General features: G+C 45.8%; 1 protein-coding gene across 1 annotated transcript in view; it reads right to left on the reverse strand.

Annotated features, from left to right (window-relative positions):
- LOC112237403 (glypican-1-like) overlaps positions 1 to 16,645 on the reverse strand; it is a 142,680-nt gene extending 126,035 nt beyond the window's left edge. The window contains exons 1-2 of the mRNA XM_042308283.1: positions 16,555 to 16,645; positions 15,925 to 16,441 (exon numbers count right to left, since the gene is read on the reverse strand). Of these exons, the coding sequence (XP_042164217.1) occupies positions 15,925 to 16,084 (160 nt within the window). The 5' untranslated portion in view covers positions 16,085 to 16,441; positions 16,555 to 16,645. The remainder of the gene's footprint in view (positions 1 to 15,924; positions 16,442 to 16,554) is intronic.
- Positions 16,646 to 25,731: the final 9,086 nt, after the last annotated feature.

The raw sequence follows: 25,731 nt of genomic DNA on the forward strand, positions 1-25,731 counted from the left end.
ACACACAGTTACAGTCACACAGACACGCGTACACACATATACACACACACACTGACACCCACACACAAAGTGAACCATGCTGGGCAGCTCTCCTCTGAACTGCTGTGGCCCTCCAGGAGGCTGATCTGTGCTGGGTCACCATGGTCAATGTCACTGCAATGCTGCTGTGTGTGTGTGTGTGTGTGTGTGTGTGTGTGTGTGTGTGTGCGTGTGCGTGTGCGCCCGCGTGTGTTGGTGTGCTTGTTTGTGTCTGTATCTGCATCTGCAGGGGGGATAACCGAATCTGTGAACTTGCCTGGTACAGTTACCCGCCTGGTACAGTTACCCATTACAGTTACCCGCCTGGTACAGTTACCCGCCTGGTACAGTTACCCGGCACGGAACAGTATAGTCAAGGTTTGGTCTCCTTAAAGTTGGTGGCAGCTCAGATTCCAGTTTTAGTGTTACAAAGCACTTAATTTGAACAGTGCAGGATAAATGTCCTGATTCAACGTCTGTCAATGTCTGTCAGTTGACCACCTTCTCTCTTTTGTCAAAGAACCCACAAAGTAACCAGTCTCACATCAGAATTAGACCTTCATCTGTGATTCTCAAACAACAAATTTCAAAGTTGCTTCAAACGTCAACATTCATTTAGAAGTGTTTAAGGTTAAGTTTAGGCATTATCTCAGAATTTTAAAGTTTAGAATTAAGTTTAGGCATTAACTCTGAATGGTTAAGGAAAGGGTTCAAGTTTGAGAGAGGCTTAAAAAAAACTTTCTATCGCTGGATTCAAACATGAAAAACCTTTGGAATCAGAGGCAGAATCAGAGGTTAACTCTTATGCGCTATCTCCGTCCACAACAACCTAGCAAAACCGCACTCGGGTGACCTGGCTGAGAATTACGGCAAACAGCATTTCTTCCCCCCTCGACTTTATCTTTGCCCCATCCTCTCTTTTTCCCAATGTGGAACATAGAGCAGGAACAATCAAGGATCGTCCTCCTCCTCCTCCATCCTTCACCCCCCTTCTTCCTCTCTTCCTCCTGTCTCCTGCCAGAGCCTGCCCAACCTGTAGGGCCGAGCAGAGCACCCTGTCTCCTCTGTTCCCCTCTGGAGGGGACCAAACAAACAGTGGTCTGTTTCATGCTCCCAGGACACCATCACGGTTTAATGCTTCAACAGACTGACATCAGCCTTATAGCAACGCCTGCACATCCACCACATAAACACACACCAATTCACAGCAGCACGCTGCCTTTAAACTGCTGAGGATTAATTATGAGACAGACAATCAATCAATCAAATGTATTTATAAAGCCCTTCTTACATCAGTTGATGTCACAAAGTGCTGTACAGAAACCCAGCCTAAAACCCCAAACAGCAAGCAATGCCGGTGTAGAAGCATGGTGGCTAGGACAAACAGCCACACACTCACACATGCTCACACACACACACACACACACACACAGTCTTTTTTAACTAATCATGTGGGGACACACAATTGATTTCCATTCAAAATCCTATTTTCCCTAACCCTTACCCTAACCCTTACCCTAAACCTAACCCTTAACCCTAAACCTAACCCTAACCCTTACCCTAACCCTAAAATTAACCTAACCTTAACTCCAAAACCTAACCTAAACCCTGACCCAACCCTAGACCCTGACCCAACCCCTAACCCAAATTCTAACCCCAAACACCCTACAAATAGCCTTTTTCCTTGTGGGGACTAACTAAATGTCCTGAGTTGGTTAAAATTATTGTGGGGACTTGTGATCCCACAAGTATAGTTAAACATGTCCACTTGTGTAGGCCAACACACACACAGACACACACACAGACACACAAACAAACACACACACACGCATCAATGCACAGCTCACAGACATTCAACTGCTGAAGGATTCAGACAGAGACACTAGGGCGATTCCACTCCAGCTGTTTTTCAGAATTATGTGGCAATTCTCAATTAGGAACTTCATTGGGAGAAAGGATGTTAAACATGCTTTTACATATGCATCACATTTTTGAGGGGGAAAATCACGATGAAAGTCGCCATTTTAGGCCCTTTTAATAACGATACATGTAAGACCCTATGATGTGTGAACCGTACACTATACAGACAACATCTTGGTGTCAATATACTCTCTGTTTTGTGCACTAAAATATGGAGTATGTCCAGATTCTGAAATAAAAAATGCCACATTAATTTATTCAACATTAAAGATATTAAAGCTGCGTGCGATATGTAACTTGTTGGGCGAGCCAACAAAATTCACATAGAAATGTGTGTTATAGATCTGTTTTTCTCATTGAAAGCAAGTCTAAGAAGCGATAGATCTGTTCTATGTGCGATATTTCTATGTGTCCCATTCTTAAGTTTAGTTTTTGCGTCTTTCGGTTTTGTACACCAGCATCAAACAGCTGAATATGGAAAAGATATTTCACAGTGGTTTAGATGGTACAGTGATTCTCTACACTAGACTTGCTTGTTTTGTCACATAAACTGAAATTAGGTGAACTATTAGAATTTTAGCAACCAAAACTACCCTTTTTGGTTTAGTTTATTTTAAGACATGTTTTGAACAATACACTATACAAGTACATCACATTTCTAGAGTTGGTTCTCTACTAGTTCTGAAGTTATGATACATTTTATGAGCACCATCAATCAATACAGGGAAGAGGAAATTGATTCTAAGGAAACTCCCTCTGCTGGTGATTTGCTGACTGTGCGATCCTAAATGAAGGCTATGTATAATGTCAATTTCTATGTATAAAATGGGTCATATCACTAAAAGTACCAGAGAGCTCATTCTCAAAATGTGATATTCATATGGAGTTAGTCCCCGCTTTGCTAGCTATAACAGCCTCAACTCTTCTGGGAAGGTTTTCCACTAGATGTTGGAACATTGCAGCTGGGATTTGCTTCCATTCAGCCAAAAGAGCATTAATGAGGTTGGTCAATGCTGTTGGGCGATTAGGCCTGGCTCGCAGTCAGACCTAATCCCAAAGGTGTTTGATGGAGGTGAGGTCAGGGCTTGTGCAGGCCAGTCAAGTTCTTCCACACTGATCTCGACAAACCATTTCTGTATGGACCTTGATATGTGCACAGGGGTATTGTCAAGTGGTGTAAAGTACTTAAGTAAAAATATGTTAAAGTACTACTTAAGTATTTTTTGTTTAGTATCTGTACTTTACTTTACTATTTATATTTTTGCCAACTTTTACTTTTACTTCACTACATTCCTAAACAAAATAATGTACTTTTTACTCCATACATTTTCCCTGACAGCCAAAAGTATTCATTAAATTTTGACAGGAAAATGGTCCATTTCACACACTTATCAAGAGAACATCCCTGGTCATCCCTAATGCCTCTGATCTGGCAGACTCACTAAACACACTTTTACTGAAGTCATTTTCTATTAAGGTATCTTTAACTTTACTCAAGTATGACAATTGAGAACTTTATCCACCACTGGGATTGTCATGCTGGAACAGGAAAGGGCCTTCCCCAAACTGTTGCCACAAAGTCGGAAGATGCCACAAAATCGTTGCCACAAAATCGTCTAGAATGTCATTGTATGCTGTAATGTTAAGATTTCCCTTCACTGTTACTAAGGGGCCTAGCCGAACCATTAAAAACAGCCCCAGGCCATTATTCGTCTTCCACCAAACTTTACAGTTGGCACTAAGCATTCGGGCAGGTTGCATTCTCCTGTCATCTCCAAACCCAGATTCGTCTGTCGGACTGCCAGATGGTGAACGCGTTTCTACCAACAGTGTCACCAGAAAAGCGCCATCACACCTCCTCCTCCATGCTTTACAGTGGGAACCACGCATGCAGAGATGATTCATTCACCTATTCTGCATCTCACAAAGACACAGCGGTTGGAACCAAAATCTCAAAGCACAGATTTCCAATGGTCTAATGTCCATTCCTCGTGTTTCTTGGCCCAAGCAAGTCTCTTATATTATTGGTGTACTTTAGTAGTGGTTTCTTTGCAGCAATGAAAGCCTGATTCAAACACTCTCCTCTGAACAGTCGATGTTGAGATGTGTCTGTTTCTTGAACTCTGTGAAGCATTTATTTGGGCAGGTAACTCTAATGAACTTATCCTCTGCAGCAGAGGTAACTCTGGGTCTTCCGCAGATTCATCATAGCGCTTGATGGTTTTTGCGACTGCACTAAAATAAACTTCCAAAGTTCTTGACATTTTCAGAATTGACTGACCATGTCGTAAAGTAATGATGGATTGTCATTTCTCTTTTCTTGTTTGAGCTGTTCTTGCCAGATTATAGACTTGTGGTGTGGGGGCTGTGCTTTGGAAAAGTGGGTGGGTTGATATCCTGCCTGTTTGGCCCTGTCCGGGAGTATCATCGGATGGGGCCACAGTGTCTCCTGACCCCTCCTGTCTCAGCCTCAATATTTATGCTGCAGTAGTTCCTCCTCGCGCTGCTCCTGCTGCCGCTTCTCTTGCTGCACCTTGGGGCGGCGACACTCCCCTGGCTTTGCCCAGGGTCCTCTCCCGTCGAGGATTTCTTCCCAAGTCCAGAAATCCTTATTACGCTGCTCCTGCTGCTGCCCGTTACCACGCCGCTTGGTCCTGTTGTGGTGGGTGATTCTGTAACGGTTTTCTTGAGTCGAAGGAGAGGCGGACCAAAACGCAGCGTGGTTATTATTCATGGTTCTTTAATCAAGAAACTATACATGAATAGACTAACAAAACAAGAAATGTGAAAAACCAAAACAGCCCTATCTGGTGCAAACACAGAGACAGGAACAAACACCCACAAACACACAGTGAAACCCAGGCTACCTAAGTATGATTCTCAATCAGAGACAACTAATGACACCTGCCTCTGATTGAGAACCATACTAGGCCGAAACATAGAAATACCCAAATCATAGAAAAACAAACATAGACTGCCCACCCCAACTCACGCCCTGACCATACTAAATAATGACAAAACAAAGGAAATAAAGGTCAGAACGTGACAGTGTCGTTAATCATGAAGCATACACCCCTGCCCTTCTTCTTCCCAGAGAGGTGTTTATCTCTGTTGGCGCGACGTATGAAGAAGCCCGGTGGCTGAACCGACTCCGACAACGTATCCCAAGAGAGCCATGTTTCCATGAAACAGAAAATGTTACAATCTCTGATGTCTCTCTGGAAGGCAACCCTTGTTCTAATTTCATCTACCTTGTTGTCAAGAGACTGGACAGTGGAGAGTAGTATACTCGGAAGCGGTGGGCGGTGTGCACGCCTACGGAGCCTGACCAGGAGGCTGCTCCATCTTCTCCATCTGCCTCTTCTGCGGCGGCGTTGTTTTGGGTCAGCTTCTGGGATTAGATCCACTGTCCTTGGTGGTGGTCTGAACAAATTATTAGCTTCTGGAAAGTTTTATTCCTAGATCGTAATGTTGGTAAGTTGATGTCGCTCTTATATCCAATAGATCTTCTCGGCTGTATGTAATAACACTTAAGATTTTCTGGGCTAACAATGTAAGAAATAATAAAAAAACAAAATACTGCATAGCTTCCTAAGGACTCAAAGCGAGGCGACCATCTCTGTTGGCGCCATCTTGCTTTATGCTTCACGCCACACACAAACACACACACAAGCGTGGGCAAGTGTGCAGGCACACACACAAACACATATGCAAACTCAAAAGCATGCACACATATACACGCACACACACATGCTTGCACGTACACACCCACACATGCGTGCGAGAACACACCGCATCACCACCACCAAGGCTACTATCTCAGCTAGGGGGCGCTATCCTGAAATGCTGAAAACTGAATTAAGCCTACCAGACTCTCTTGATTAAAGTGACAGTCAGTGAATAAAATAAGGGCTTGAAGAATGGCACAAAAACAGCAAAGACAAGGTTGCATCAAGGGTCTTTGGAATACCAGAGATGTCTCAGGGCTAAACAACATAGACCAGACACCCAATGTCAGCTTTGATGAATCAAGGTCTGAAGTCCTGTCTGTCAATCAATTACTTAAATGATATATGTCATCCTGTCAGAGACAAAACAATCATTAAGCCATCATGAGGGTGATTTGAAGGAGGGGCAGGGTGTGTGTGTGTGTGTGTGTGTGTGTGTGTGTGTGTGTGTGTGGTCTAACTTTACTATCCTTCCGAGCTCTAAAAGTCCTCACAACCAGAAAAATTATATCGATTGGGGACATTTCGCCAGTCCCCAAAAGGAAAAGGCTATTTTAGGCTTAGGGGTTAGGTTTAATGTTAGGGTTACAATTAGGGTTAGGGGTTACGATTAGGGTTAGGTTTAAGTTCAGTTTTAGGGGTTAGGGAAAATAGCATTTTGAATGGGAATGCATTTTTTGGGTGTGTCTGTGTCTTTGTGTATGCGTGTGTGTGTCAAATCAAATCAAATCAAATTTTATTTGTCACTTACACATGGTTAGCAGATGTTAATGCGAGTCTAGCGAAATTCTTGTGCTTCTAGTTCCGACCATGTAGTAATATCTCACAAGTAATCTAACAATTTCACAAAAACTACCTTATACACACGTGTAAAGGCATGAATAAGAATATGTACATATAAATATATGGATGAGCGATGGCTGAATGGCATAGGCAAGATGCAGTAGATGGTATAGAGTACAGTATATACATATAAGATGAGTAATGTAGGGTATGTAAACATTATATAAAGTGGCATTGTTTAAAGTGACTAGTGATACATTTATTACATCCAATTTTTTATTATTAAATTGCCTAGAGATTTGAGTCAGTATGTTGGCAGCAGCCACTCAATGTTAGTGATGGCTGTTTAACAGTCTGATGGCCTTGAGATAGAAGCTGTTTTTCAGTCTCTAGGTCCCAGCTTTGATGCACCTGTACTGACCTCGCCTTCTGGATGATAGCGGGGTGAACAGGCAGTGGCTCGGGTGGTTGATGTCCTTGATGATCTTTATGGCCTTCCTGTGACATCGGGTGGTGTAGGTGTCCTGAAGGGCAGGTAGTTTGCCCATGGTGTTGCGTTGTGCAGACCTCACTACCCTCTGGAGAGCCTTACGGTTGTTGGCGGAGCAGTTGCCGTACCAGGCGGTGATACAGCCCGACAGGATGCTCTCGATTGTGCATCTGTAAAAGTTTGTGAGTGATTTTGGTGACAAGCCAAATTTCTTCAGCCTCCTGAGGGTGTGTGTGTGTGTGTGTGTGTGTGTGTGTGTGTGTGTGTGTGTGTGTGTGTGTGTGTGTGTGTGTGTGTGTGTGTGTGTGTGTGTGTGTGTGTGTGTGTGTGTTTGTGTGTGTGCGTGCGTGCGTGCGTGCATACGTGTGAGCGGGCTGGCGCATGTGCCGTGGAATGATGCAAACAAAATAATTTCCTCCACTCACAGTAAACACAGTGGAAATCTGTGATGATTATCAGGCATGGCAAGGTGCACTTTGCATGACATGAGTCTTACACAGTAGGTTAGTAACACTGTAAATACCCACTTAAGTATGATTTATTGATAAGTGTTTTTACTAGGTATGTAATGGAAAGTGAAATCCATAAGAGCTCTGCTAACCCGCTGCTAATGACTAATCTGCTTATCCTATCTTCTGACAATGCCCCTTCCAATCAAAACTAAGAAGCTAGCGACTGTGTCTCAATAGTATTTACTATCTGCATTCCATTTTCTCCTTTCCTCCACAATCACTGATCTGACAAAACATGACAGGTCTAAGCAACATGGTGGAAAACTATCCAGTCCCTTCACCAACCAGCTAATGAATAAGGCCAGGAGTTTTCCCTGTCCTCACACCCTGACCTGACTAGGAAAAACACAAGGCCCTGATGATGACAAACAAAAATACTATGAAAGCAAAGGCACCCATTAACAGTATTGAGATGCAGCCACCAGCTCATCTAACCACTCTTCCAACTCTCCTCTCTCTCTCCCAGAGTGAATCACAATGATGGACTGGGCGTAAGACCTTGAGCCAGTCTTAGCCAATACATTAGTCTGATCAAGCCCACAGTCCTTAAAGTCCCTCCAGGGGAAGAAAGAATGATCGGGAAGAAATGTCACAGGTCAGATGCAACATTCAGCTGTCTCATAATTGGGAGACATACTATAAATCTAAATGGTGGCTACATTACTGAGCTCTTTAATATGCCAGACCAAGATGTTATTTATGTTAGCATAGAGGGTATAGAGATAAGACTGATATAAACTCCCTCCCTCTCGATCTTTCTCTCTCTCTCTCTCTCTCTCTCTCTCTGTCTCTCTCTCTCTCTCTCTCTCTCTCTCTCTCTCTGTCTCTCTCTCTCTCTCTCTCTCTCTCTCTCTCTCTCTCTCTCAGACTAGAGTTATTGCTATGTATTTACCTTTATTTCAACAGGGAAGTCATATTGAGACTGTCTTTTAGAAATGAGCCCTGCACATTTGTAAGGTCCACAGCAGCAAAAGATATAAAGAAAACACATTCTGTAACAAGAAGACAGATTTGTTCTCAACACAATGGATAAGACTTTCAGAAGACTGGCATTAATTCTGCCCATTGATTTATATGGTATGGATAATCAATTTGATTAGGACTGTCCCATTAGCACAGGGACCTCCCAAGTTTATGATGTATGGCTTAGTGACCCTGACACTTTCATCACATTTACATCCCCCTCTACTCATGTTAATACAGGTACTTTTCAATCACTTCCCAATCACATTTGTGACCTGTTTCAGGAAGCTAGGTGTATGTCGCACATCAATACATCGTAGGAGAGGCATTTGGATGTACTATGTTTTTTTAAATCAAAATTAGTTTTTTTTGTTAGAAATGCCTTCTGGAACGTGAACGTTCATGTGCCTTAATGACAAATTTGCATGTCATCTGTAAATACGAATAAAATTGTTAAATTACGAGCTTAGGTGGTTTAGCCATGGAAAAAGACAGGAAGCTTCCCGCTAGCGATGATTGGCAGAGACAATAGATGGGCTGGACATGCCGAGAGATGAGTTTGGATTTGTCTGCCATGTAGCATGCTTCTGTCTATAACATGAGCTGTCAAGTAGGTATAGATAATCCTTGCTACCACGTCTTTTTTTAAAGATACAACGTTAGTCATGGAGAACTGCAAAAGTGTTGCTACTGCTCTCAACAACAATGCTGCTGTCACGACTTCCGCCAAAGTTGGTTCCTCTCCTTGTTCGGGCAGCGTTCGGCGTCACCGGTCTTCTAGCCATCATTCATTTTTCATTTGTTTTGTCTTGTCTTCTCACACACCTGGTTTCAATTCCATCATTATATGTTGTGTATTTAACACAACGCCGTTGTAACACAGTTTTTGCTCTCCTGCGCCTGACTTCTCTGCCGTCAGTATGCACCCCTTACAGCTGCCCTGAATATAGCAGGCGCTATCGACAAAGATCAGTGGGAAAAAGTTGTGGACTACGTTCTACACACGGTCAGTGTGAACCGGAGTGACATGACACAACACGGGCCAAACAAGCTGTACAAACAAAATGGAAAGGACACAGGACGTCTTACTTAGTTAGCTAAAGGGGTTCTAGTCTGCCATGAAGTGTTCATCCATGTATATGGTTAAGAGTCTAGCTACATTTTCAGATATTATAACTTTCTAATTTTGTCAGAAAGTCATTTTCATTGCAAGTGAAAACGTATTGTTAGCTAGCTTGCGAACGTTAGCTTGCTGGCTCGCTAGCTAAAGTTACATGTATGATCTGTGAAGGAATATTATTCATATCTCAGAGATCCATGTGCATTGCTAGTTATAACCTAGTGTTAGCTAGCTAGCTAAATTTGAACTTATTTGGTTAGTTTTAGCTACCTGCAGTTTCATACTACAGAATTTAATGTATGGTGGCTAGCTATGACAATCCGTTTGTATTAATACTGTTTGGGTTGGGATTATGGTTCATTGTTTAGCTAGCAAGCTAGCTACAACTTAGATTTTATTTGAAATAATTTGTGTTTACCACAGACAGTAACGTGAAGAACAACATGACCTGCACCAAATTCAGATTAGTACAGGGATCATCAACTAGATTCAGACTCGGGGGCCAGAATATAATTACAAATAATTTGTAGACTGCAAATGGACAGCAAGAAGCCCAAACAGATATAATGTTTGACTAAAACATAATAATTTCAAACCATGTTTACATTTGGATATGATCACATGTTTCTCTCTATTATGCGTGGGAATATTTGGGAGCAGATTCCTTAAATTAAAATCACTTGGAGCTGATTTCCTGGTCTTTTTAGTCAAATGTGTCCAACAATAAAAAATATTAAAATAAAAGTTTTTTTGTGGGAGGGCTCAGAAAACTTGGGAGGTATATATAACCACCCACGGCCCAAATTCGGCCTCTGGGCCATCAACTGGGGATCCCTGGATTAGGATATCAGCCAAGGACTAAATATAATTTATTTTTAAGAGGGTGTGAATGATACTGAATATAGATGTAGACATAGAAGAGCTCAAATGTAGGGTTACAAGTTTATCAACTTTCAAAGCAGAATCACTTTCCCATGGTTCCTCAACTGCAGTGTATAAAATACCATTTTGTAGCTCTACTTTTATCCAATGTAAAAAATACAATTTCCGATTTTGCAACATAAGACCGAATCGAGGTTGTCTCTCACATTTTAGCAATCACATGACTTGTTTTTGTAATCACATCACGACTCATTTTAGTAATCACAATCACATAGTGATTCACTTTAGCATTAGGCTATGGATTAAGCATAGTGGTAAAGACGTCTTTGGGAAAAAAGTGCTTGAACACATAGTAGTATGGGAAGAAAGTACATACTGTACTATTACTTCTATAATACTAATACTATTGTAAACTATGGGTATCAGTGTATATTGTATACTGTATATGCCAATAGCCTACAATATTATTGCAATTGTCCTGCATTGCACCACATTGTCTCTTGAATATACTGTATCTGTAGTAGCTTGAACAGTGTTGCATTAAAACACAATTTTTTACCTTTATTTAACTAGGCAAGTCAGTTAAGAACAAATTCTTATTTTCAATGACAGCCTAGGAACAGTGGGTTAACTGCCTGTTCAAGGGCAGAACAACAGATTTGTACCTTGTCAGCTCAGGGGTTTGAACTTGAAACCTTCCGGTTACTAGTCCAACGCACTAACCACTAGGCTACCCTGCCGCCCCATTGACAGAATTGACAGTTGACAGAACAGTGAGTCACTCAAGTCTCCTGCACCTTACTGATGTAAAGTGCCATCTTGCATGGCCATTCTTCTGCCCTTATATCATTGTAAATTAGTATTTTATTTATTTACTTAACCTTTATTTAACGAGGCAAGTCAGTTAAGAACAAATTCTTCTTTACAATGATGGCCTACCCCGGCCAAACCCGGATGACGCTGGGCCAATTGTGCACCGCCCTATTGTACTCCTAATCACGGCTGGCTGTGATACAGCCTGGATTCAAACCAGAGTGTCTCTAGTGACACCTCTAGCACTGAGATTCAGTGCCTTAGACCGTTGCGCCACTCGGGAGCCCCCAATAGTAGTAAATAGTGGGTCTGTACATAAAACAAATGTATTGCTCCCTCCAGTAGCTGACTATAGTAAACTCAGCAGAAAAATAAATGTCCTCTCACTGTCAACTGCCTTTATTTTCAGCAAACTTAACATGTGTAAGTATTTGTATGAACATAACAAGATTCAACAACTGAGACATAAACTGAACAAGTTCCACAGACATGTGACTAACAGAAATTTAATAATGTGTCCCTGAACAAAGGGGGGGGAATCAAAATCAAAAGTAACAGTATCTGGTGTGGCCACCAGCTGCATTAAGTACTGCAATGCATCTCTTCCTCGTGGACTGCACCAGATTTGCCAGTTCTTGCTGTGAGATGTTACCCCACTCTTCCACCAAGGCACCTGCAAGTTCTCAGACATTTCTGGGGGGAATGGCACTAGCCCTCACCCTCCGATCCAACAGGTCCCAGACATGCTCAATGGGATTGAGATCTGGGCTCTTCGCTGGCCATGGCAGAACACTGACATTCCTGTCTGGCAGGAAATCACACACAGAACAAGCAGTATGGCTGGTGGCATTGTCATTCTGGAGGGTCATGTCAGGATGAGCCTGCAGGAAGGGTACTACATGAGGGAGGAGGATGTCTTCCCTGTAAAACACAGTGCTGAGATTGCCTGCAATGACAACAAGCTCAGATGCTGTGACACACCGCCCCAGATAATAAAGGACCCTCCACCTCCAAATCGATCCTGCTCCAGAATCCGACCATCACCCCTGGTGAGACAAAACCGCGACTCGTCAGTGAAGAGCACTTTTTGCCAGTCCTGTCTGGCAAAAAGTGGGTTTGTGCCCAGAGGCGGTGGGTTTGTGCCCAGAGGCGACATTGTTGCCGGTGATATCTGGTGAGGACCTGCCTTACAACAGGCCTACAAGCCCTCAGTCCAGCCTCTCTCAGCCTGTTGCGGACAGTCTGAGCACTGATGGAGGGATTGTGCATTCCTGGTGTAACTCGGGCAGTTGTTGTTGCCATCCTGTACCTGTCCCGCAGGTGTGATGTTCGGATGTACCGATCCTGTGCAGGTGTTGTGTGGTCTGCCACTGCGAGGACGATCAGCTGTCCGTCCTGTCTCCCTGTAGTGCTGTCTTAGGTGCCTCACAGTACGGACATTGCAATTTATTGCCCTGGCCACATCTGCAGTTCTCATCCCTCCTTGCAGCACACGGATGAGCAAGGACCCTGGACATCTTTCTTTTGGTGTTTTCAGAGTCAGTAGAAAGGCCTCTCTAGTGTCCTAAGTTTTCATAACTGTGACCTTAATTGCCTACCGTCTGTAAGCTGTTTGTATCTTAATGACCTTTCCACAGGTGCATGTTCATTAATTGTTTATGGTTCATTGAACAAGCATGGGAAACAGTGTTTAAACCCTTTACAATGAAGATCTGTGAATTTATTTGGATTTTTACGAATTATCTTTAAAAGACAGGGTCCTGAAAAGGGGACTTTTCTTTTTTTGCTGAGTTTATATACAAGATCTCACAGTTGGACAAATTGGACACATTTCTCCTAAAGTCAAATTTCGATGTTACTCCAAACGTCAAATTTCGAAGTTTTTTTTGACACCCTGAGTAGCCAGGGTTGAGCCTCCTGGCAAGGCGCCTCACGGCTGGTTTAATGTAGGCTTTAATTACGAATGGTTAAGTTAAGGGTTATGGTTTGGGATAGGTTTAAAATAAGTTTAGACATTAAATTAAGGGTTAAGGTTTGGGATAGGTTTAAATTAAGTTTAGGCATTAAGTTAAGGGTCAAGGTTTGGGAAAGAGTTCAATTAAGTTAAGGCATTAAGTTAAGGGTCAAGGTTTGGGATAGGGTTAAATTAAGTTTAGGCATTAAGTTAAGGTTTGGGATAGGGTTAAAATAAAAAAACAAATATCTAGCACTGGGATTAAACCTGTGACCCTCAGAGACAGAGCTCAGTGCTTACCCAAGCCCACTTGATGGTAATAGTGCTCACCGTTGCCCCTACAGGAGGGTTTTGAAGACATCTCTCGATGTCTTCGGGACCTGGCTGGCCTACATACTGTAACTATGTGATTGCTTTCTCACTGTGCTGGAGTGTGGACTGGGAACCAGCATTGTGTGGTAACTAACCCAACAAGATCTCATAGTTCCCCTTCAAAATTTGATGTATTATGGATGAACCTACATTTCTGCGTGGTTCCAGGGTTAAAACAGAAACAACTCAAAGGGTTAAGATGAGGTATTAATTATGAGTGGTTAAGGTTAGGTATTAATTACGAGTGGTTAAGGTTAGGTATTATTTACGAGTGGTTAAGGTTAGGTATTAATTACGAGTGGTTAAGATTTGGTATAAAATTACGAGTGGTTAAGGTTAGGTATTAATTATGAGTGGTTAAGGTTAGGTATTAGTTACGAGTGGTTACGGTTAGGTATTAATTAAGAGTGGTTAAGATTAGGTATTAATTACGAGTGGTTAAGGTTAGGGCTACGGTTTTGGGAAGGCTTAGTCTTACTACGGCAGGCGAAATCAGGGTCACACAGAGTGTTTCTTGGTAGTCTTAAACAAATCTACTTTGTAACAACAGTATATACCTACCAATACCATATTATATATAGAGTTGAAATCTATTCAATTTTGAGTTTGTAGAAGACTGAAATATAACAAAACCGTTTAAAAAGTATATGTTTATTAATTAAAAAATTATGAATTGACCTCCCGGGTGGCGCAGTGGTCTAGGGCTGCAGCGTCAGCTGTGCCACCAGAGACTCTGGGTTCACGACCGGGAGGTCCATGGGGCGACGCACAATTGCCTAGCTTCATCCGGGTTAGGGAGGGTTTGGCCGGTAGGGATATCCTTGTCTCATCGCACACTAGCGACTCCTTTGGCGGGCCAGGTGCAGTGCATGCTAACCAGGTCGCCAGGTGCATGGTGTTTCCTCCGACACATTGGTGCGGCTGGCTTCCGGGTTGGATGCACGCTGTGTTAAGAAGCAGTGCGGCTTGGTTGGGTTGTGTTTCGGAGGACGCATGGCTTTCGACCTTCGTCTCTCCCGAGCCCATATGGGAGTTGTTGCGATGAGACAAGATAGTAACTACTAACAATTGGATACCATGAAATTGGGGAGAAAAGGGGGTAAAATAAAAAAATAAAAATATGAATAATATTAATAACATTCCACCCAAGAGGCCACTAGAGGGCGATTTGGTCATTTGATTGCAGTAAAGGGCTACAAAAAAATTATTAAAACAACACGCCAATTTTCTATCAACTATCATCATGTAGTCTCAAGGCTTGCTAAAGCATTGTGAACTGTGGTGGCTCAGTGGTCTGAGCATCACAAGTTTGCATCCAGTGCCCAGTTTCTTTCTAGTGATCAGGCTGAACTAACCACCATGGGTACATCCCAAATGGCACCTTATTCCCTATATAGTACACTACGTTTGACCAGCATGGTGAATTCCTAGGAAGGCAGACATATAATCAGCGGTGCTCTACCGTACTGTGTACTGGGCATGCTGAATTCTCATTTGTAACCGTTTCTATGAAAAGAGCTGGAAGAACACAGTCAGTGTGTGTGAGTGCTTGGGGTGGGGGGATAATGTGTATGAGTGTACGCGCCTGTGTGCAGTATCACCTTTTCATGGTTATGCTGGTAAAGTCTGGCTAGCAGGAGTTTCTAGTGAATGACCAGGGAGAGAATGAGAGAGAGAGAGAGAGAGAGAGAGAGAGAGAGGGGGGTGGGGGGGGGTGGCGGTCTGAGGTTTCACTGCAAGGATCATTATTAGACTGGTGGAAAGGCAGAGCAGCGTGGGACACTCAGACATGAAGGATATGCATGATCACTACTGGCTATAAGTAGCCTAGACACTGATGACACAGATTACAATAAAAAGTCAATAATGGGTTATTTTGAGTTAGTGTTTTTGACATCCAAGGTTCCACTTGAAAGTGAGATGTTCTGTTTCACTACAAAATATTTTGAGTAGGCTACAAATTGTAAAGGACCAGATATGGCATGTTTAATATAGCCTACAGTTTCTGAGGGGGTGACAAGTAATACTGAAGCACAATATATATATAACAAAACCAATATACATATATATATATAGATCAGTTGAACCTGAAAACCTAAGTAGTCTAGTCTATTTGCAGGGGAAGCAGAGTTTGAGGTGCTGCAAAGAACATGTTATTGGAACATACTTTTAATCTGATCTGACTACTTACAAGCCTACATATCTTATTCTCTGAAGTGTAAACAATCTACAGTTGCTTAGCCTATTATCAAGGGCTCAGGTGTTACAGTAACCATCTATTTCATACACAAATAAAGTTATGATCTCCATGAACGCAAAGTAAATTCGATGCACAAAGCAGCATTATAGTGATAGACACAGTACCCTACCTGATATTTCTGATTGAGGCACTCCGTTCAGACTGAATCCCTTGCCATTGTAGAACTGTCGGATATCCGAACAACTCTGAGCTTTTCCGCTCCCCATATCACCGAATCCCGGGACCGCCAGCGCGCAAATCAACAGAGCCATAAACACGGGGAAATCCATCCTACACTATTACCGTCACACGGCCAAGTGCAAATCCGAAAGAGTGGTGTAGTTTGATTGAGCTAAGTCCTAAAGAACGGGATTCATCTACTGCCAGCCGTTTGTCCAAAGTCCTCTGTTACGTTGGGCTTCGCTACTGTCGCTCTCCTGTTGGTTCGCTGCGCCCCGTTTCTGCGCAGTGCTGCACGGGAAGCGTGTGTGTGTGTGTGTGTGTGGAGGGGGAGAGCAGTCCGGTTTCTTCTCAGGGCACCTCGAGGGGCTTTTTGGTTTCAATGTAGATACATCAACCAATGTATCAATTTCACACTATTTATCTGCACCTCTGGGAAGACAATTCGGTAAACACTGTGCAGTCACCTGAGGAAAGGCAATATAAACATATTTAGCAGACAAATCACGAATCTACAAAATTCCAGAAAAATAACAGGTGAACATTAACGAAAAAGAACGTCTCTGTATGATGGTATTACCGGAGATGGCAGCTGTCAGCAGATGAGTGAGTGGTAAAACGGCGGTAAAGGTAATGATGCTCTCCCAGCGCTGCTACTCGGTCGAATGAGGAGGAGGCGGAGAGAGAGAAAGCCAGAGAGAGAGAAGGGGGTGGACATGGTGTAAGAGACAAGAACAAATGGGCAAAGAGAAAGATGAGAGAGAGAGGCTATAGCTGTTCCTTGGGACACAAATTACACTCACCTGTCTAGTCTAATTTGGTTAATTAGATATATCAATTTTGTTTTTAGGGATGTTTACACAGTATACGATCTTTTGAATGATTTAATGCATCACTGAAAATACCTTATCAGCTACCGTGGACATGTGGACTTATCCATACCTTATTTCTAAAGGAATGTGTACAATGTGTCTTGACAGCTTGAAGGCCTCAGGTGTCACAGGTGGATCAGCAGCTGCCCTCAGGTACCAGTCCACCAAACATCAGCTAGCGTCCGTGTGCATGCGCCTATCTGTGTCATCACTCCTCAAGGTGCAATTACAGACTGGGAGCATGCTGCTACCTGCCCAAACACTGTCTATCTGTTCTGTACCCTTCTGACTGTCTCCTTGTCTTTGCTGTGTGTGTGTGTGTGTGTGTGTGTGTGTGTGTGTGTGTGTGTGTGTGTGTGTGTGTGTGTGTGTGTGTGTGTGTGTGTGTGTGTGTGTGTGTGTGTGTGTGTGTGTGTGTGTGTATGTGTGTGTGTGTGTGTGTGTGTGTGTGTGTGTGTGTGTGTGTGTGTGAAACATTGGAACATTGCCAGTTGTGTATACTCACCTGACAGAAGAGTTGTGCATTTGGGTTTCACAGATTTGTACTTTTTTCCAATCCTCATCCTCTCTCTCACTCTCCCTCTCCCTCTTTCTTTCTATCTCTCCCTCTTTCCATCTCTCTCTCTCTCCTCTCTCATGCACATCTCTAGGCAGCATATCCCTTTGTGTGGTTATGTACTGTAAGTGTGGTGTCCTTGTATTTTATGGGCTATGGATTCCTACGCATTTCAGCGAATGCGTCAGTGACAGAGTGTCCCACTGGTTTTCTCACCAGCCCGCTGTGTATTCACACACTTCAGTTCTTTAACTGTCCTTCGTTCCTCTCACACCTTCCTCTCTAAAGCCTGTCTCTACTCAAGCAACCCTACATCTCTTTCTGGGTTTTATCTTTTTTAACAAACTCAATGTCAGTGCAGAACAACATACAAAATGCATCTCTACTGACTTACTGGCACAAAACCGTAATGTGACGCATACTGTATAGTGATGTGTATGTCTCTCATGGAACGTGAAGATGCTTTTCCTTGTTTGATCTCAGAATTCCTGATGAAGATGTGTCATTGAAGTTTTCTATTCTGAAAACTGGCCCTCGCTCAGAGAGGGAGAGGAGGGGACAAGAGACAGAGGAAGGGGGGCCAGATAAAGAGGATTAGGGACAAAAGAGAGAGGCAGTGTAACGGTTTTCTAGTGGTGATGAAGGAGAGTCGGACCAAACTGCAGCGTGTCGATTGCGATCCATGTTTAATATAACAAAGAAACACAAACTTACAAAAAACAATAAACGAAACCGAAACAGCCTATCTGGTGCAAACTAACAACGAGTACACATAGGACACTAAGGACAATCACCCACGACAAACTCAAAGAATATGGCTGCCTAAATATGGTTCCCAATCAGAGACAACGATAAGCACCTGCCTCTGATTGAGAACCACTCCAGACAGCCATAGACCTTGCTAGACAACCCACTAAGCTACAATCCCAATACCACCACCAAAACCCCAAGACAAACACACCACAATTACAAAAACCCCATGCCACACCCTGGCCTGACCAAATACATAAAGATAAACACAAAATACTTTGACCAGGGCGTGACAGAACCCCCCTAAGGTGCGGACTCCCGAACGCACCTCAAAACAATAGGGAGGGTCCGGGTGGGCGTCTGTCCATGGTGGCGGCTCCGGCGCGGACGTGGACCCCACTCCTTTAATGTCTTAGTCCCCTCTCCCTTCGTCCCTGGATAGTCCACCCTCGCCGCCGACCATGGCCTAGTAGTCCTCACCCAGAACCCCACTGGACTGAGGAACAGATCGGGACTGAAGGACAGCTCGGGACCGAGGCAGCTCGGGACTGAGGGGAAGCTCGGGAGTGAGAGAAAGCTCAGGAGTGAGAGAAAGCTCAGGAGTGAGAGAAAGCTCAGGAGTGAGAGAAAGCTCAGGAGTGAGAGGAAGCTCAGGAGTGAGAGGAAGCTCAGGAGTGAGAGGAAGCTCAGGAGTGAGAGGAAGCTCAGGAGTGAGAGGAAGCTCAGGCAGGTAGATAGATCTACCAGCACCTGGCTGGCTGGTGGTTTCAGCAGATCCTGGCTGACTGGCAGATCCTGGCTGACTGGCAGATCTGGAAGAGTCTGGTTGACTGGCAGATCTGGAAGAGTCTGGTTGACTGGCAGATCTGGAAGAGTCTGGTTGACTGGCAGATCTGGAAGAGTCTGGTTGACTGGCAGATCTGGAAGAGTCTGGTTGACTGGCAGATCTGGAAGAGTCTGGTTGACTGGCAGATCTGGAAGAGTCTGGCTGACTGGCAGATCTGGAAGAGTCTGGCAGACTGGCGATGCTGGGCAGACCGGCGGCGCCGGGCAGACTGGCGGCGCCGGGCAGACTGGCGGCGCCGGGCAGACTGGCGACGCCGGGCAGACTGGCGACGCCGGGCAGACTGGCGGCGCTGGGCAGACTGACGACGCTGGGCAGACTGACGACGCTGGGCAGACTGACGACGCTGGGCAGACTGGCGGTGCTGGGCAGACTGGCGATGCTGGGCAGACTGGCGATGCTGGGCAGACTGGCGATGCTGGGCAGACTGGCGATGCTGGGCAGACTGATGGCGCTGGGCAGACTGGCGATGCTGGGCAGACTGGGGGCACTGGCGGCGCTGGGCAGACTGGCGGCAATAGCTGCTCCATATAGGCTGACAGCTCTGGCGGCTTCTTACAGACTGACCGCTCTGGCGGCTCCGTGCTGACTGGCAGCTCCTTGCAGACTGGCAGCTCCTTGCAGACTGGCAGCTCCTTACAGACTGACAGCTCCGTGCAGACTGACAGCTCCGTGCAGACTGACAGCTCCGTGCAGACTGGCTGCTCCATGCAGACTGGCTGCTCCATGCAGACTGACAGCTCTGGCTGCTTCATGCAGACTGACAGCTCTGGCTGCTCCATGTAGACTGGCTGCTTCATGCAGACTGGCAGCTCGGGCTGCTTCATGTAGACTGACAGCTCTGGCTGCTCCATGCGGACTGACAGCTCTGGCTGCTCCATGTAGACTGACTGCTTCATGCAGACTGGCAGCTCGGGCTGCTTCATGTAGACTGACAGCTCTGGCTCCTCCATGCAGACTGACAGCTCTGACTGCTCCATGCAGACTGACAGCTCTGGCTGCTTCATGCAGACTGGCAGCTCTGGCTGCTCTATGTAGACTGGCTGCTTCATGCAGACTGGCAGCTCGGGCTGCTTCATGTAGACTGACAGCTCTGGCTGCTCCATGCGGACTGACAGCTCTGGCTGCTCCATGCAGACTGACAGCTCTGGCTGCTCCATGCGGACTGACAGCTCTGGCTGCTCCATGCGGACTGACAGCTCTGGCTGCTCCATGTAGACTGGCTGCTTCATGCAGACTGGCAGCTCGGGCTGCTTCATGTAGACTGACAGCTCTGGCTGCTCCATGTAGACTGGCTGCTTCATGCAGACTGGCAGCTCGGGCTGCTTCATGTAGACTGACAGCTCTGGCTGCTCCATGCAGACTGACAGCTCTGACTGCTCCATGCAGACTGACAGCTCTGGCTGCTTCATGCAGACTGGCAGCTCTGGCTGCGCTGAACAGGCGGGAGACTCCTGCAGCGCTGTGTCGGAGGAAGGCTCTGGCTGCGCTAAACAGGCGGAAGACTCCGGCAGCGCTGGAGATGAGGAAAGCTCTAACAGCGCTAGATAGGCGTGAGACTCCGGCAGCGCAGGAGAGGAGAAAGGCTCTGGCTGCGCTAAACAGGCGGGAGGCTCCGGCAGCGCTGTAGAGGAGGAAGGCTCTGGCTGCGCTGAACAGGCGGGAGGCTCCGGCAGCGCTGTAGAGGAGAAAGGCTCTGGCTGCGCTGAACAGGCGGGAGGCTCCGGCAGCGCTGTAGAGGAGGAAGGCTCTGGCTGCGTTAAACAGGCGGGAGACTCCAGCAGCGCAGGAGAGGAGAAAAGCGCTGGCTGCGCTGAACAGGCGAGGCACACTGAAGGCCTGGTGCGTGGTGCTGGAACTGGTGGTACTGGATCGAGGACACGCACAGGAAGCCTGGTGCGGGGAGCTGCTACCGGAGGGCTGGGGTGTGGAGGTGGTACTGGATAGACCGGACCGTGCAGGCGCACTGGAGCTCTTGAGCACCGAGCCTGCCCAACCTTACCTGGCTCGATGCCCACTCTAGCCCGGCCGATACGAGGAGCTGGAATATACCGAACCGGGCTGTGCACCCGCACTGGAGACACCGTGCGCTCCACAGCATAACACGGTGCCTGCCCGGTCTCTCCAGCCCCCGGTAAGCACAGGGAGTTTGCGCAGGTCTCCTACCTGGCATAGCCATACTCCCTGTAAGCCCCCCAAGACATTTTTGGGGCTGACTCTCGGGCTTCCATCCGCTCTGCCGTGCTGCTCCTCATAATGCCGCCTCTCTGCTTTTGCTGCCTCCAGCTCGGCTTTGGGGCGACAATAATCTCCAGGCTCATTCCAGGGTCCTTTACCGTCCAATTCCTCCTCCCATGTCCATAACTCCAGGTGGTGCAACTCCTTTTTCGGCTGCTCCTGCCTGTTGACACGCCGCTTGGTCCGTTGGTGGTGGGTGATTCTGTAACGGTTTTCTAGTGGTGATGAAGGAGAGTCGGACCAAACTGCAGCGTGTCGATTGCGATCCATGTTTAATATAACAAAGAAACACAAACTTACAAAAAACAATAAACGAAACCGAAACAGCCTATCTGGTGCAAACTAACAACGAGTACACATAGGACACTAAGGACAATCACCCACGACAAACTCAAAGAATATGGCTGCCTAAATATGGTTCCCAATCAGAGACAACGATAAGCACCTGCCTCTGATTGAGAACCACTCCAGACAGCCATAGACCTTGCTAGACAACCCACTAAGCTACAATCCCAATACCACCACCAAAACCCCAAGACAAACACACCACAATTACAAAAACCCCATGCCACACCCTGGCCTGACCAAATACATAAAGATAAACACAAAATACTTTGACCAGGGCGTGACAGGCAGGGAGGGTAGAGGAAGAAAGATGGAGACTAAGGGAAGGACAGAAAGATTGAGAGAGGGTGAGTGAGGTAGAGAGAGAGAGAAAAAGTGTGCCATATGCCATAAATGGTCATATCCGCCCTGCTTCATGCATCTATTTGTAATCACACAATATTGTTTATGAATGCATGCTGTCACTCTATTCTTATTAGCTGTTCCTAACATTAGCTACAGTCCTCTCACGTATCACACAGTACACCCTCAACTATATAGACACACCCACTCGCTCACACCCTCTCTTATCGCACATAATAGTTCTTCTTAGTAGAAATGAATAGCGGATATTTTACAACGTTGCTACAGGACTGTATTATTAACTGTTCTACATTCTTGTGGCTAATTGTATTGTTATACTTTAGTAGCGCAGTTAGATGTTGCGTGTCACAAGGGCACGGCCTTACAGACTCCTCCTCCTACCACATGCAGCAGACAGAGAAGAATGTGAAGTTCTTTCTTTTCTCCCTTTCCCTCACTTTTGTACGTCCTGCATGTGTGTGAGTGTCTGTGTCTATTTCCACACACGAGGCTCTATGTTGGCCCTTGGTTGTGGTATATAAGGGTAGCCTGATGGGGAAGCTCTCCGGTGTCTGGTATGGAGATTATGCAATTAACGCGGGCTAAAGCCACAACGCCGCCATTTTGTCTGCAGGCTCCACAATTTAAGTTTCATTGGGCCTGACCATGAAAGCTTTCCTAACGAGTAGCAGGCTGCAGGAAGTATGTGTGTGTGTATGTGTGTGTGTTTGGTTTGAGGGAGAGGTGAGGGGGAAGAGGGGGAGGAGAGAGAAGCTGAGGGGGTGAGAGGGTGAGTGGGTACTCATCTTCCACACCATACTGTTATTGCATGACAGGCATTTTCGGGGCGTGATACTGCTGTGAATAGGAAAATGATACTGTTCTATTGAACTCAAATCATAGACACACATGCACACACACACACTTTTTTCACTCTGCACTAAAGGCTGTTTGGATCTGTTAAGCCAGCACACAGGTATTTACATAGAAACCCCACTGAGGCACTGTGGTAGGTGCTGTCAGTTGGCCATACCTGCTGCTCTGTGTGTGTGTGTGTGTGTGTGTGTGTGTGTGTGTGTGTGTGTGTGTGTGTGTGTGTGTGTGTGTGTGTGTGCGTGTGCAGCAGAGTGAGAGATAGAGTCACTCTCTCCTTCAGTGAGGCTATGGCTTAGCTCCACATACCCCAGAGACAAAGGCTGACAGGTGCCTAATGACTGGGACTTTCACCTTAAAGAGAACTCTCTCTCTCTCTCTCTCTCTCTCTCTCGGTATATCACTTGCTGATGCCATTTGCACAGTGTCTGTCTGTGCAAACACAGCGTCTACACTAATACCACATCTGAATTATCCTCCACACAGAGTCCTGAGAGAGACAGAAAGAGGCGAAGGGGGAGAAAGGGCGAAATCTTGACGAAAGACGAGGGAGGAGAAATAGAAGGCAGAGAAAAGGAGAGAAAGAGGTATGACAGAGAGGGTGAGGAACGAGAAAGAGAGACAGAAGAGGAAGAAAAAACAGAAGGAGGAGAGAAGAGGGAAAGGAGAGGAGTAGAAGCCAATACCAACCAATACTCCTTTCCCAGATATTCTGCCGTCGTCCTAGTGGGAGGGCCATTGTTGGGGCTGAGCGATACCTCGTTGGGGGGGGCTAGAGGTCTGTATACCATTCCCTATCCCTGTGGGTAGCCTGGTAGTCTGGCACCACCACGTCTCCTATAGGCAAATACCAATCTGAACACATTCCACACATCCCATTACACCGGCTTCCAGGCTATAAATATTTCAATCAATCACATCATCAGCTCTACTGGGTCTTCCTGTGTTGGAAGCAAGAGTCTATGAGACAAAAAGCAGAGAAATGAATGGAAGTAAGGAAGAGTACTGTGAAAACGACTAAAGGAATGGATGGAGAGAGGTTGCTGAGAGACAGAGAGGAGGGATGGAATGAAAGAGGTTAGGAATGGGTGAGAATGTATGGAGGTAAGCTGTTTAGAGAGAGGTGATGGACTAGTACAGGAAATCCAATGCCCTGTAAAGCGCTGGCGTCTCTCTCCCATTGATAGTATACCCCACTCTCTCTCCTCCTTTGTCTTTCCTTATACATTAACATACAGTCACTATCTGGCTCTACACTTCTCCTCTTCTCCGACACCTTCATCCAATTAGTCTTTTCATTGGCTTCCATGCTGTTCCCATTTAAATATTTCGGCTCCTCCATTTGTCATGTGTCTTAGTGGATAAATGAACCTCTCTTGGTGGCTGCCTCAGAGTCGTGATAATTACTGAGAACTCATAAAGTCCTGGGAAGGTAGTGTGGAGGGTACAGCAGGCTGGGGAGTCAGGGGTAATACACCACACTCTGGGTCTTCTCATTACAAGCCTCTTGTAACCTGTTGGTGACAACAGCTTTGGGACAACACACAACATGAATATGAACAACAAGATTACAATGAATGCTGACGTGAAAAAGTGCAGGTTGAAGATGCAATTGAGTGATTGTTAATGTGTAATAACCTATTGCCATTATAAAGGTTCTGTGCCTGCATGTCTTCACTATAGAGATAGCTTAGAGGGGTAGTTCACCCTAAAATCAAACTTTCTCATACATTTCCAGACCTCCAAAGAGATGTAAAGTCATGCTCCAGGTGCATATCCCACGCCATCTGTTGTGTCCAGCTATAAGTATTAGCAGTAACCTCCAGTCCTCAAACCTAAAATAATGGGTTGGATTGGCACCATCTAACCGAGTTCTGGACACTGTGGGGGGTTCATATCACTTGGAACTTCTCAGACCCCTGTGTGGAACTCCTAACTATGTTCCCGCAGACTCCAATGAATGCCGGAACATTTCTACTAAATTCACTTACTCTCTTCATAGAAAAACCTTTACCAAATTGCTCTTCCTCTTCGCTGTCTCTGTCGCTTTGTTTTCATGATGAATTTACCATCTAGGAGATATCATCTTCATTTGAGCCCCCTGTTAGTGGTAGGGGCAGTGTCTCTTTCTCCCTCCCTCCCCTGTTAGTGGTAGGGGCAGTGTCTCTTTCTCCCTCCCTCCCCTGTTAGTGGTAGGGGCAGTGTCTCTTTCTCCCTACCTCCCCTGTTAGTGGTAGGGGCAGTGTCTCTTTCTCCCTACCTCCCCTGTTAGTGGTAGGGGCAGTGTCTCTTTCTCCCTACCTCCCCTGTTAGTGGTAGGGGCAGTGTCTCTTTCTCCCTACCTCCCTGTTAGTGGTAGGGGCAGTGTCTCTTTCTCCCTACCTCCCCTGTTAGTGGTAGGGGCAGTGTCTCTTTCTCCCTACCTCCCCTGTTAGTGGTAGGGGCAGTGTCTCTTTCTCCCTACCTCCCTGTTAGTGTTAGGGGCAGTGTCTCTTTCTCCCTACCTCCCCTGTTAGTGGTAGGGGCAGTGTCTCTTTCTCCCTACCTCCCCTGTTAGTGGTAGGGGCAGTGTCTCTTTCTCCCTCCCTCCCCTGTTAGTGGTAGGGGCAGTGTCTCTTTCTCCCTCCCTCCCCTGTTAGTGGTAGGGGCAGTGTCTCTTTCTCCCTACCTCCCCTGTTAGTGGTAGGGGCAGTGTCTCTTTCTCCCTCCCTCCCCTGTTAGTGGTAGGGGCAGTGTCTCTTTCTCCCTACCTCCCTGTTAGTGGTAGGGGCAGTGTCTCTTTCTCCCTCCCTCCCTGTTAGTGGTAGGGGCAGTGTCTCTTTCTCCCTACCTCCCCTGTTAGTGGTAGGGGCAGTGTCTCTTTCTCCTACCTCCCCTGTTAGTGGTAGGGGCAGTGTCTCTTTCTCCCTACCTCCCCTGTTAGTGGTAGGGCAGTGT

The sequence above is a fragment of the Oncorhynchus tshawytscha genome, linkage group LG28, assembly GCF_018296145.1.
Source record: "Oncorhynchus tshawytscha isolate Ot180627B linkage group LG28, Otsh_v2.0, whole genome shotgun sequence".
In the NCBI taxonomy this organism is placed as follows: Eukaryota; Metazoa; Chordata; class Actinopteri; order Salmoniformes; family Salmonidae; genus Oncorhynchus; species Oncorhynchus tshawytscha.